A 15,052-nucleotide genomic window follows, 5' to 3' on the forward strand; every position below is an offset into this window, starting at 1 on the left:
CCTCTTGTGCCTTTTCACCAGCTATCTATCTGGTGACTGCCTTTATACTGACTTAATTTGCATCTGCATGGCATGTCTTTCTCAAGGTGCATTATGAATCCCTAATTTATTTGAAAACATTGTGGAGTAAGGCAAATTTGTAATTAGTTCTAATGACTCAACATAGTGCATTGCGTGTTTCTCTGTGACCAATTAACTTTACTTTGAAAGCACTTATTGATCTGGTAGCTCTTAATGCATGTCTGTGGGACACGGAGACCTACTGCCAGAATCCTGGCAATTTTATTAAGTTGGAATACACCTGGGGTGAGGGAAGAATGTGGTTAACTGCAAACAGAAAATAGCAGCGCTGTGCATCCAAAGACACAGATTGAAAACAGTGTTTCTTAATTCACAACTTGGCAAGCAGTGTTGGGTATTTGTTTTGAGAAGAATCCAAGGGTATATTGCTGCTCTGGGTTGCAAAGTTGGGGAATTATATTAGTCACCAGCTGACAGAGAAGTCAAATAACTGATGGAAGTCTCGCCTCTAATGAACGGCTAATAGTCTACATAATTGACTGCAGAGCCTCGAAGTCGGAGGCAGCCTCTTTCACTGAGGGGGAAATGAGAGGGAGGTGTTTGTCTAAAGAGAGGAGCATTTTTGTGGTCAGTGATAAGCAAGGTTGCTTGAGCAAGCTTGTTGGTCTAAGAATAGAAGGCAATTGTTGATAATCTGCGAGGACTGTCTTATGCACCGTGTTCTCAACAGCCCTTTCATGTGAAAATGGGGGGTCTGCTCAGCTGCAAAAACATATGGCTCTCCTCCCCCCTGCCCTCTACCCCCTGGCCTTGCCAATAAATGCCAGCATCACACCTCATAGGCATGTAGAGGATACACTCACTGAGCTGCTGATGCTACTCCTCCGAGGTCACCTTCCTGCTAAATGCTGGCGTCCAATTGTGCTAAATGTGATAAGCTCTAATGTACTGTTGCCACAACACTGGAGCATGCTCAGTCAGCACAACCTACAGGTGGATCTGCTTCCCCTGCCAGATCTTATTACAGCAACGTGCCGACAGGCAGCAGCTCGGAGCTCCACTCCAGTGATTGAGACGACAGACCTCTTAATTCAACTCGGACATCCTTCAAGGGTCATTTAATACACGATAGGAAAACCAAGACATACAACACTTTCCATTTTAATGGAAATGAAATGTCTGGGCTGTATGTCAAAGCGGTGACATTTGCCTACTGTTTCTTAATATTTTACTGTGTCTACTCAATATCTAGTAATCTATATGGACCTCTGCTTATTTTGGTCATGGTACAATAGACAATTTGGCCTCTTAACACATTTTGCAGCTGGAATTTAAAACTTCTGTTTTTCATATCAATTTTAATATGATCATTCTGTGAATACTGGACAATACTTGGGGAATTTAGCACTTGCAGATGTTACGAACACCCACGCGTCTTTCCTTTTTATGTGGCTGAAACAGAGGACAAATGGAAGACTTTGTTTTAATTGTAGCAATTGTGAATTAGTGTGAAATGGAAACAAGCATGGAGTTGCAGAGTTAGGAAACCCATGGGTCGTCCATTGGTTGGCAGATTTATAGCTACTGCAGATCTATTGATGTAATAGTGTTTCCAAATAGAGATTTATTGACATTTTACTCCACATTTGGGGAACTTGTCACCCCTGTACAATAGACAGACGGCAACACCCAACCATAAATATTAGCCTCGGACACTTTAAAATATTAAGAGCGAGCTGGGAGCCCTGTGCAATAATGTATTCTGAAAACATCAGCCTTGTAGTGGATTATTTATGTGGAGACCTGTGAAGCCAAAAACAAGGTGTGTCCATGAGGTCTTGTTATTACATTCAGTCATTAATTTCTAATGTGCTGCACAGTAAAGCCTAAGCATCAAGCTTGAGAGATTTGTGTTTTAAGCGAAGGGAAGAAAAAACATTGGAAAATAGTTTTTCCGTGTCCCCTTGTTTTCGCCTTTGATATTAAGTAACCTGCGGTGGAATCAAACCACAGCCAGTGCTCGTCTCATGTGTGGAGTTTTTCATTAGCAAAGACAGCGGATGAATAGAGGTCTATGTAGCTTGGCCTCACCTCTCTGTAAACCAGGACAGTCCTGTCTGTAAATCTCAGCCTCCAGTGCTGTTACACCCTGAGCTACCTCATTTGACAAATAGCCTTCATTCCTAAGTGGGGACAACTTTACACCAGTGTTGTTGTTTGAGATTTCTGAAACACCCTTTCATGTTAACATTGGATGTGCACTGGACACATTAGTTCACTTTCAGAGCCCCTGTTAAATAATTCAGTTAAAGTGAATACTTGATGAGCATAATGACCACAACCCTCACACCCACTCAAGTCAAAGCCTAAATCTTGAGGCCTTTTATTTTAGTGCTGCATATGTGCCCTTAAGGATCAGTTATTTTGGTGTTGCCTCAGGACCCCTGGGTTGTCAAAGGACACACAAAGACACCAGACTGTCTTTTGAAGTTCTGTCTCCTGTTAACTTAGCCAGAAATGAAGGTCTCATAGACCAGCAGTACTTTCCCAGTAGTGTAAAGCTGGAAAACATATTGGCAAGATAAGAAGGAATTGAAACACAATTCACCTGTGTAATCTGAGATCCATTTAATCCAAATCAGAGGATCATGGGATAGAAAAAGATTTCCATTTTCAAAAGGTGGAATGCTATCCTCAAAGATAAAAGGTGTTTTGTCCATGTTCCCCTCAGTTGTCTAGACAATACAACACGCCCCTGACCACCTGCTATGTCTTCTCAGCTGCCATAATGTATCTCTGTGATAAATCCCCTGTTTACATGACTCCACCGGTGTCACTAACAAAGCAGAGAGTACACCTTAGCCACACATTCATATACCACTGTCTGGTATCCTCTCCTCGAACCCATCACACAGGAGGATATCTGGACAGCATTCATTCACTGGAGTCCTTGACAGTCCTCAGCACTGCATAATGTTCAGACTGCAGAGGAATGTCATGGTGAGTCAGAGGGATGAAGTTCTGACCTATAATTATTCCCCCGTTGGTCCCTGACATGGTGGGGTCAGGCCTGGACAGCTGGGGCAACATCCTGCTGAGCTTCTCTTCTACAGTGATGCTGTCACACAGCAAAATTAGCTCCTCTGTGGATCTGGCCTTGTCGCCAATGATGGATGGGTGAAGAAAGGTGTCAAAAACAGGATTGATGATTTAGAACATGGTTTAGAGTTGTGAAAATCTGTATAAATTATCCAGAGGCACTGGCTGCCAGTGTAAATGTCAAGGTTGTATTTACGGCAAGTCATCCATGGGGGGGTTTGGCTAGGTTGGATTGATCATTTGTTATAAGTTAGTGAAGTCCACAATGATTTTAATCATGGGATACAGTACACAAAGATGTACTAGTGAGGAAAAATTCATATTTTAATCAACATTTAGTCAAGCAGATTGAATGAGCAGAAAAGGGCAGAAAACTTGCTCATGCACTCTCAACTCTTCAGCCAAATCAGCGCTCATTTCCACTTCATCTGGTAACAAAATGAAACAACTATTCCTAGTCTCCTTGGCGCTGAGACTCATATTTTTTTTTCATCTTTATCTGCAGTTTTTTGTTGAAGAGATTCTCCTAAGACATGACTATACAATCATGGATTCCTTTGAAGGCATTTGACCATTATCCTTGACGCTAAAAGCACAGCACTTACTGGTACTGGATGTCAAATTAAACCCTTTAATGATAAATTCTCTCCTAAGGTCTCATGGGAAATTTCTTCTGGATTACATTGTTGGAAAAGGCTTTGAACTTGACATTGAACTTAAGCAGACTTTTTGCCTGCAGACCCTTAAAGTTTGGCTGTATCCTACGTCTACGTTGATTTCATGCAGAAGTGCAGGGAAAAAAAGTGAAGCTCAGATTCAGGCCATTGGCTAGAATGAATTTTTATCAATGAAACTGCAAACTCAGAGCCTCTGTTGAGAATATTTGCATTTGATTTTGTAGCACTTAATCAAAGGTTTGGAAAACAGGTGGACAAAATATCTGCTATTTCAGTGTTTTTATAACATCAACCTAAATGTCATATTTTCTGATACACATCACATCCAAACATTTAATCTCTTTCATGTTGACCAACTGGTCATTTATTCTGAAGCACTAGCCTTGCACTTGCCATCCAAGCACAATTATGTTTGCAGAGGATGACAGCATAATTCCTAGCCCTAATGGAATTCAGGAAATGACCACTTGCACAAGCCATTTACCCCCAATGGTCTTTCGCTCAACAACTCCCCATATTTACACGTAGATGATTTATAAATACGCAGCAGCACTATTAGGACCAAATGTTTGCCTTGCTGAAGCACACAAGGTGGCACTTCCATGGCAATTAGAGGAAATTGGCACTATCTGCAGTCTACACAGCAGTGCTGACATCAGTTCTCGCCTCAGTTACCTTGGGGACGTCTGTTGAGAGATCAAACAGGTCCCCAGAAAAGCTGAGGTCACCATGCTGCTGAATCTGCAGGCCCCTGGCCCTGGTGCCGGTGACCCCACTTTCCTGCTTAGGTTACATGCACTCAGCATGCAAAGCTGACTCTTTGAAATGTGTCTAGCGTTCACATTATTGTTACTCCAAAAGGCCTTGACTTAAGGGAAAGTTGTATTAAGATGTATTGACAGAAGAGGAGAAGCTCAAAGCCACATATTAATTTGATGAATTGATAACTAAATGTATTTTTTCTGATGACTGATGATATTTTCCCTTCTCTTTTACAGAATAATGGATCCTTGGTTTGGTGCCAGAATCACAAGCAGTGCTCCAAGGTAGTGTGGTTTGCCTTCTTCCCTGAATGAGACACAAGCCACATACATGCCTCATTATCAGAGGATAATACAACATAAAGTGTGCGAGTCACGACAGGGCTAGTTTTGTCATGCCTGCAGGAATCATTTCGAGAGCTGTTGACATAGACTTTCATGAAAAAACTCTTTTCAGCTAGTCCTTACTTCTGCTTTCCATTGATACTTAATGGGATACAATTAAATACAACTAAATATAAGATGTTAAGTTTAATGCATTTAAATGAAAGCAAATTTATGAACGCAAACCATGATTGTTTTTCCTACTCGGGTCATTTGGAATTTCAGTAGGATGTGTTACACTACGCCTCCCGCAGGGCTTGTTTGTGTTTCGTGCCCTGTCCCAAAGAAGGTTGATACAAAGCTGGTGTCGACAGCTCCTCTGAAAAGATGGCGCTGACATATTCTATCAGACTCTCCCGGAGCTGTTGACAAGGCCCTCAGAGATGTGCCGTATAGACTGTAGACAGAGAACACTACAGAGCTGAAACAAGGACGATGATACGCTAGCCAAGTAGAAATCTGAACAATGCTCTCTGTAGCTGTCAGAGGCTCTCATCTCCTCACACACAGACCGTGAAACCAGGATTCAATACTGTTTGCCCATAAGGACTCAAAGTAGGGCATAGACAACACATACAGTATACATTGTCTGAATAAAATACAGGAAGTATGGTATTGTCGTGATGACAAATTAGATGTGATGCTAGTATGTGTTTATTGTTTTTTCTCAAACGTCCACAGACCTCGGTGTACATAGAGGAATGCATGCTGAGAATTTGGGCAAATCACAGTGTTGTAGTGCTGGTGATTAATTGGAAATTCAGGAAAATGCAGATTTCCTCCCCGCGTATGCTTACTTAACACGGCCTCACATTTGGTGTACATATTAATCACAATCAGTGTCTAGTATCAACTGCCTCACAAAATGACCCTTTGTGTTTGATTTCTAAATTCCTCTTTTGAATTTCAAATTGTTTCCTTGGCAATTTGCATAAAGCCTGGGATACAGCAGAACCATTGTTCTTTGTGCTTACATCTGCAAATGTATAGGTTACTTACTTCCCTGACCCAACCTAGCAGATGTTTACAACAATATTTAATCTGTTGTACTGAATGTGTATTATTCTGTGTAAATTGTAAACTGTTATATTGTCCTATTATTGAACTCTATGCGGTCATTTAAGTGTTTTGAGGGAGGCAAAACTAAATGAACTGTCCCTTAAACAATGTCTGTGATAAAGAATATGTCATTTATATTATCTTAAACCTTCTGTGACACATTTAAAGTTAATGTATAGGCACTTAAGAATGAAACCTCTTTTGTATTCACCATAATGCTGTGAAACTTGTTTCTCTCCTTTCCACTGTGATGGCCAACATTGGCTCTTGGCACTAGTCATTCCCCAGTCTTTCGGCAGAGTTTTATGTTTGAAAAAGGCTTTTGCTGGCTGTGAGTCCAGCACAGCATACTGTTTTCATAATCTAGCTAAAATTTGCTGAAACTCTGCAAATGTCCCAAAACTCTTTAATAGACTTCTTGTTTTTCCTTGCTATAACAAGCATGTCAGTTAGCACTTCTTTATCCTACTGGTAGGTTGTAAATAAATGAGGCTGGATTTGATGTAAGCCCGTAAAAATAATGATATGCTTGTGTTACTGCTGCACAAATGTGGTGTTCTGCTGCTCTGCCATTCCAAATCGTTTCAAGGGCTCTCTGAATTTAATTAATTCAATTGTATCCTAGGTTATAGGTTCAGCCATTCAGGATGCGGGCCAGGGCATGGTGCTGAAGTTTAATTTGCGGCCAGAAGTCAATATTTTGGTAGCAAACACACCACCACACTTCACTTCCACATCAATGACTCGAGTGCACACTCAGGGCCTGTGTGTAGTGTGTTAAAACACAGAGCTATTGTGGCCACTTTAACAATTGTACCAAATGGGCCCATGTTATACAGTGGTTCCCTGTGAATAGCTCTACAGCCGCTGATTAGCCTCTTCACTTCATGAACAGCACACAGTCAAACAGAAAGACAAAGGCAGTGGCTCCCGGGGAGTGCGTTAGGGCAGTAGGCCTGTCCACCCAGAGCTCTGTTAAAGAGCCTTAGAGAGCTCCCTGCCTGTGAGGAAAATGTGAGGAAAGGGCTGCCTAATAATTTAGACAAAGATGCTGTGACCTCGTCCATCTGTCTGCGTTTAAGGAAATCAAAGCCTCCCGCTTCCATTTGTGAAGACAAAGTCATCCTGGTCACCTCGTATGCAGTGTCCAGAGCCGGCCCCCCTCTCAGTGTCCCCATTGTCATGTTAATTAACCTGCTTGCCCTCTCTCCAGAGCAGAGCGAGGTGGCATTTTGAAGAGCTGGGGAGTAATTATCATGCCATAACACTGGACCAGCAGACAAACTCCATTCACTGGGGAGACGCCAGGAGAACAGACAGCAGGCATTTTTTTTTCTATGAGCTATTGTCATTAAGTCTCCCTACTGTTAGAGCTCCCCCCTTAAGAAGTTTGGATGTGTTCCCTGAAAATTTTCAAAACTCCAGGGTGTTCACTTTTTCTGCTGGTGCAAAGAAAATAGATTTTGTGCGTGTGCATGGGAGAGTGTGCAGAAGCGGCCAAGAAGCTTTTCACATTCAGAGAATGGCTGATATTAGCAGGGTTTGCTTTTCCCCCATGGGAGTGATCCAGGCTCCAAATCAAATGCTAGGATTGACTTAAGGCAGCTAAATGCCGGTCTACAACAAAGCGGTGCGCCTTATTACTCAAACTTCTCTCAGGGAAGGAAGAGAAGAAAGGACATGTGCATTATGCCTGGATACGTTTGCCTGTGGTGAGTCATTGGAACATGGCCATCACTTATAATTCCTGAGAAAGAAAAGTGTCATATTGTTCTTGTAAACACACCGAATATCCTCAATTGTTTTTTTAAAGTCTGGATATTTGTTCCTCTGCTGAGACTGATCTCTCGATGAATTAAATTGAGTGGTGATTACTGAGTTGAAGACAATTAAATCACCAGTCTGTAATAAAACATCTTTCAGCAGCAGGGAAATGTTGACTTTGCCTTGCATTTCTCTAAACCTGCCATGTCCCTGCCCTTTTATTTATCAAGGCTTTCCAGAGGGAATGCTTTAGACAGCAACAATGTCTGGTCACCATTTGACAGCAATGAGTCGTGCATGTCTTTCATAGATGTCTAACATATCGCAGGTGGCTCTTTTGAGCGCTCTTCCCTACCAATCACACCCTGAGCTGCACATACCAGTGCAAGAATAAGAAGTGTTTACTCTTTTGGATTACATGCGCCTTCGTCTTCACATGTCGGAAGCTTTGGAGCCGTTTGCCTGAATAACAATCACTGGAATGCTACTATGTCTCCTTCAAAAGTGTCTTTCTTGTCAACCCCCCCCACCCCCCTTCTGCCAAACCCCACATTTTCTCACGGCAAAATAAAGTGGTCAAACTTCCCATCAGTTGTTTTTCTGGGTCAGTTGAACCTATAAAATTAACTTGGAGTTCTCCGCCTCATTCTTCAGTTTATATGAATCTGAATTAAAAACAAAAATAACAGTCACTTTCACTAGATGCATTTGTGTAGTCATCTTTTCTTTGGCGGTAGGTAGTATATTTTGAAAAGATGTTGATAAAGTGGGTGCTGGTTGGTAGGTTTACAGCTGGGCATGGCTGGGATTGTTAGGTTCTTAGAAAGACTTCAAAGCACCTTTTGGTCATGCTGAGGCCAGACATTCGTCTCACCTGCCTGTGTTAGCCACATTACCAGCACCGACACCTCAAAGCAAGCTGGACTAGAAATCAGTCTGTCAAGTGGGCAGTGTGTCTGGATTGCCTGTCAATGGAGCTGCAAATCACTGGATAGTGTAAAATTTGAGAAAGTCTTTGCTAGTTTGACTTAATTTTCTAATTTCATATATATATATATGTGTGTATTTGGAAGTCTTAGGTGGTGGAGATTATGTGAAGAGCCATAACTGTACTTTCTCTGAAGCCTTTCTTTAAACTTTATCTAGTTTGAGGCAGTGTGAGTGTTTGTGTGTGTGGGTGGCGGAGGAGAGTGTGAAGCAGGGCTGGTCAGTCCCAGCAGGAAGGACCTGATCTGGACATGGTTGTTAAGTTTCATTGGCTAAAGGGGGGGGTCGCTTCATTGGCTGCTATCTGTGGAGCTCATTATTCACATGGTGGGTGGCAGAGAACGAACGAAAACCCCCACAGCAGAAAACTAAAGACGTGGCCACAGGAGAGGAGGCGAAGAGGCAGTGGAACTGCAGTTTAGACTTTTTCAGCAGCGAAAGCTCACATCTAAAGCTGCTCTCTGCAGGGCTGTCAGGTGAATATGTGAGTGATGAGCACTCCAGGAAATCGTCCGTGAAGAAATGCACTCAGTGTCTCATACCAACCTGTGTTTTTATTGATCCCACAGAGCAGAGGGCCCTTTTTTAAATAGTTGCCATTTATTTTCTGAGATAATCAACCTTTCACAGATTTCAGTCTGATTTCACATGTTCTCTCCGTCAGAAGGGATTTCATTCCCTTGAAGGATTAATGTAATCAAAGCTGCTGTGAAATCCTCTTTTGAGCAATAATGACCAGTCACACTGAGACAATCTGCTGTCATCCAAAATGTTTATTATTTTTCTGAGGATGGATTGGCTGAACATCATAGATTACAGCACACCTTTCATGTTGACTTTGCTGTCTTTTTCCACACAAACTAATGTGTTCAAAGGTGCTAAAGCAGGAAATTATTCCCACTGATTTATTTTTGGTCTATGTTAATAAATCGTTAAAGAACTAATCGTGCCAACTGTCACATTGACGAAGGGAAGATTAGACTGTAAGAATCTTAAAACTGATGTACTTAGTAGATGTGGGTTTATCAATTTATTCCAGCTCCACTTAAAGCTGCTGCATCCCGCAGATAAATCCCATAGATTGCGTGTGACAGTTTCAGGACGATGGAAACCAGAAAGTGTGTCAAAGACTCTGTGATCGACAGCTCTCTAAACCTTTGCCATGGACTTGGGTACTTCAGAGTAATTTTTACTTCACAGATCCAGACTGTGCATGTATCAGCGATGGAAAAAAACCCTCTTCTTTTGATCCTTTTGTTTGTTTTCAGTATAAATCCAAAAGTCTTCCCACTCAGCTTGCCCAGGTTTGCCCTCTCTTTGCACGGTCTTTGATCTCAGCTTTTGAAATGCATATAAAAGAGAAATCAATCATCACGTCAGACACATAAAAAGCATTGTATCATTGTTATTGGGCTGCATATTCTTTCTTCCATTTCGTGAAAACTCTGAGTTTAGGGAAACTGGGTTTTCTGTTTCAGAAAGGGAGGTTAATCAAACCTGAGAGAGAGTGGTAACTCCAGCCCGTTTCACAAAGAGAGGTAACTTAACCTCAGAGTCAGTTACTATGGTAACTGAGCCTGTGAACCTAACCTGGTCGGGAGCAGGTTTTCTTCAATAAAGCTTGAGTTTCTCTTAGTCTCCTCCCTCTGACACAGCGCTCTCTCATTTCCTCATTCATTCATTCAGTCTGTATCAGGCGCATTTTAGCGCAGTTTATCTGTATGAATAAAAAAAACAGTGTTGGTTTATTATGTTAGGCAGACTATAAAACGTTTTTTTTTTTCTCAAAACATGGCATTTCCTTTTGTCGACGATCCCGTTGATGAAGAAGCTGTATTACTTCGCAGGGAGTTAAACATACATTATGTTGGGAGGTGATATTGAGGCCCCGACTATAGATGCATTTTCATCTCCAGATACTAGCCTACCTATTTGAGCGGTATCGTTTTTCTTCCCAGTCTAGCAGTTATGTGGCCTACATAACCTTATCCGTCCTCATATCACTAACGTCACCCATCGTGTACATGCTCTTACATCCCAGCAGATTTTTTGTGTCACATTACGTTTTTTTTTGCAAACGGCAGTTTTCTTTACAACATTGGTGATGCGGAGCATTTTAGTAAGCCACTGTATAGCAAAGCACCGTCAGAAGAATGTGACTCGCTCTGAAACGTTTTTTTTACGTTTTTGTAGTGTTCCCTGGACACAAACCCTTTGAAATAAAAGATTATGAATTATAATTCTGTTAATGAAAATTAACAAATTCTCTCTCTTTTGCAGCAGCCACTGTGTTGCTTTTTTAACGAAATACAAGTTCAAACTTGCTGTATGTGCGCATGAGTATTCCCGCCGACCAGTTTGTTTGTGGTTGTTACCATGGTGAATCGTAGTATCATGGCTCCATTCATGCTGCCTTTTTGATTGAACCAACTCAAATCAGCTGTTCTGGAACCGAAAACTCAGAGTTTCCCATCTCAGGGTAAATCAACTCAGAGTTCAGGGTTATGCCGCGTTCTATTTACCTCGGAACTCGGAAGACGCAACTGGGAATGACGTCATACCCGAGTTGAATGCATTCTATTTAAAAGTCAGATTTTCATTGTTTTTATTAGCTCTAGCCCGGTTAGCTATTGTTAGCAACCAGTTTCCGACTTTGACCTCGTAAAAAACGAGTTGCGAGGTAAATAGAATGCGGCATAAGACTCAGAGTTTGTTAAACCTCCTTCCTGAAACGGTCCCCGGGTGTGAGGAGCTGTTAGTGGAGGCTGGAGAGGGCAAGTAGGATTAGTACATTTCAAGTGTTTTGAGACTCAAATAAACAAGTGGAGATGGTGCTGGAATGTGACTGCAGCATGGGATTAGGGCGGCTTTACTTCCCCTTAACGACGTGTTGTGTTTTACATGTTGTTGGCCTAAATTGAGACAGAATCTCCAGGTCTCATTTCATTTAAGATGAGGAGGGGATTGAGACGGCTTTAGTGGTCACTGTAGGAACAAGCCAGCAGGGGCTGACATCCTTTTACTTTGTTTACTATCTCCTCAATCTGCGCGGACAGAAATGCATTTCTCAACTTCTGCGAGTTGCTGTAAATCAACTGTATACAGTAGACAGTTTGAATAAATGGCTTTGCCGCATGGGAAGTGTTTTATCATTTGATCGCATTTTCAACTCTGCTCCTATGCATCTGTCATCATAACATTATTTAGTGTGATGGTGTGGGAGTAAATACAGTAAATCATGTGCGGGGCAGATCTGACATGGGTTTTCGGAGAACAACAGGGAGGGTTTGGCTTTCCCATGCCGCGTCACAGAGAAAGACCTCCTTAATCACCAATCTGACCCCACATGATGGATACATCCTGTTGAGTCTAATTGTCATGAAATGTAAACTGAACTGAGAGGTAGGTGATAACTGAGGCTCAAGTTACAGCCACTGTAAGTTTGACTCTAGTCACTGCAGAGGCACTGTAAGAGAAGGAGCCCAGAGGAGGGTGTGTGTGTGTGTGTGTGTGTGTGTGTGTGTGTGTGTGTGTGTGTGTGTGTGTGTGTGCGTGTGTGTGTGTGTGTGTGTGTGTATATATATATATATCAGGGGTGTCTGCGTGAAACTTCAGAGTCATTAACTATTAAGTGAACTGCTATTGCATTCCACAGCAGACAAAGCACAATTCTGGCTAAGCTGTGTGGGTTTTTTTGCTCATAAATAAGGCAGGCACCTCTGATTGTGGGGTAAATGTATAATTCATGCACTGCCCCTCCTGCTCCTCCTCTTTTTCTTCTCACTTTCTGCCAAGCTATTCCTTTTAAGCTCTTTGTTGTCTGCACCCTCAACTGCATTTCAATTAATAATTAAAGTGATGCTCAAAGAATGTCTGTAACACCACCTGCTAGGTTACTCGCCATCTCTGAGCCTAGTTTTGAGAAACAAAATAGAAAGTCTTGAACCGTATACGTTTCAGTTCACCCCAGCTAGTGCTGGAATACTACAGTGTTTTAGTTGGTTGTAAATATGAAGGAATTATGACACTGGAAACGTTCGCAGCATACGTACCTCTCAGGGCTGTAAAACACTTGGAGATTTGGAAAATGTGCCATTACTTGTGTAAAAGTCTGTTTCAATCTTGGTCTGAATTAATTGGCATAGTTATCATAACTGTATCTTGTATTACTTATAATTAAGAAATGTTTTCGGTTGGTTGCTGGTGCTGGCAGCCCTGTATCTTACTCCATTTTTAGATGATTATTTCTAGCAGACACCGTCAAAACCACATTGACATTTTTTTCTTATATTTCTCAGGGGGGTGCGGGGACATCGCTCGCAGACAGCTTGTCCTTCCTCAGGCCAGCTAGGACAGAAGTGATAAACATATACAGGGATGATAGGCATCTACTGCACCTAATGCCAAATTTCCATATAGTTTGGACATCTGCACCTTTAGGGAGATGGAGGAGAGAGCTACCAATTTGCTCCACACACATATAGGCTGTATGTACCTCCAACACTTTAGCAGTGGGAGCAAATGAAGTGCAGGAGCACCAACATGCTGTAATTGTTCTCTAACTCTGAATGCAGCACTGACACTGAGCCATGTGGGTTTCTTGTTAGTTTGCAGAGGCTTATGTAATTGCAGAATAGAAAATCCCACAGCAACCACTGCGGTATAATATTATCTGTGTCCCCCTTAAATTATCAGACCAAAACTGTGTATGAATATTTAGGATGCACACAGCCTTTTCTGTTAGTTTAAATTGCAAATGTAACATTTACATTGACTGGGAATAATTCTAACAGCTCTGATACAATTCCTGAATTAGATTGGGGCATTCAGATAAGCAATCTTCTGCTCATTGGGAAATCTCATTTCATATTTATCAGCACCCACGTGAGCTTGCTGTGTATAGAGTTACAGACTTGCATCTCAAGTCAGCAAGCTGTTAATCTTTTTGATCTACCTGATCCACCCCACTGTCTGCTCAACGCACATGTGCTGATTTACAGCAGCGCTGAAATTAAATACGCGATATCTCATGGACTTAAAAAACGATAAGGTTGCATAAGGTTGAGGAAATGGCGTGTCTAGACTTTCTAACAGCTCAGGACGGGGATATCTTCTTCCTGATTTAATCACCATATTTTTACAGTCCTTTGGAACTTAATGGCACGTCAGAGACGTATTGGAAAGCCTTGCCAGCGTATTATTTTTACACTTATTCAGATCACAGCTCCAGCGCTTGATGAAATATGTTCCAGTCTGTTTAACCTGTAATCATAGTCTCAGTGGGCATCATCTGAAAGGCAACTACACAGATTTTAGACACGCTACTCCTTGTTTTGACCACAAAAATAGAGTTCAATTTTGAATGGAAATCAAGCTGACTTTGACTTCTAAAAGGCAGCTTGAAGAAGGGCTTGTGCCATGAACGGAAATGGGGGAGAAAACAGGAAAATCACCAAGAATAATGGTCCTCATTGTTTCTTTGAAGAACAGAGGGTGAGAAAGGGAACAGTTACATGTCTAAGGTTTTACATTCATCTTAGTGTTTTCTAGATGTTCTAAATGCCCAACAAGTTGGAAATCTTTTCTTTTTTCTTCTTATTTTATGTTTAGTGGTGGTTTTCAAACAATGGAATGGTGCACCAGCACCAAAATTTGGAAAGTAATGGGGTTGAATGTAATGTATGGGCTTTGGTGTCAACTGAATATCTTTGGGTTATATGTGGTTGGTCAGATAAAGCAAGCAGATTTGAAATAGTACCAGCTCTGGGAAATTATAATGGTCATTTTTCAAATATTTTTGAATTTGTTATTGACAAAATGATGAATTAATTAGTTAGCTGTTAATTGCAGTCCTACTTTAAACCTTAGTTCGGTCACAACCGACTCCCTCCATAGTTTCGAAGTTTCTGTCTCAGAGCGTCCAAACACTCAGGTGTGGTCATTGACATGTTTTTTCTGTTCTGTTTAATATACATAACTACAAAAGTGCAGTATAAAAAGTGAATTTGTAACTGTTGCTTGCATCCCCCCTCAGCGCATTCTAACCCTTTGACCAAATTTGGATTTTTCCAAGATTACATAAAATGGCAATCTCAAATTCAGGCTCCAAAATGTCTGTTTATTATCTGTGATGTGATTTTTGTACTTGTGCAGTTGTCTTTCAACAGACACTAAGCATGTGTCAGTGACATCACCTGTATTGCGGGGTTGGGATTAGGCTTGGAAAACACACACACACACACACACACACACACACACACACACACACACACACACACACACACACACACACACACACAC

The 15,052-nt window shown here is 41.6% G+C and overlaps 1 protein-coding gene across 1 annotated transcript in view; it reads left to right on the forward strand.

Annotated features, from left to right (window-relative positions):
• The window catches only part of LOC120570608 (anosmin-1), a 39,820-nt gene that overhangs the window by 1,031 nt on the left and 23,737 nt on the right, over positions 1 to 15,052 (forward strand). Inside the window, exon 2 of the mRNA XM_039819025.1 lies at positions 4,796 to 4,843. Coding sequence (XP_039674959.1) covers positions 4,796 to 4,843 — 48 coding nt within the window. The remainder of the gene's footprint in view (positions 1 to 4,795; positions 4,844 to 15,052) is intronic.

Source organism: Perca fluviatilis, chromosome 12, assembly GCF_010015445.1.
Source record: "Perca fluviatilis chromosome 12, GENO_Pfluv_1.0, whole genome shotgun sequence".
Taxonomy (NCBI): Eukaryota; Metazoa; Chordata; class Actinopteri; order Perciformes; family Percidae; genus Perca; species Perca fluviatilis.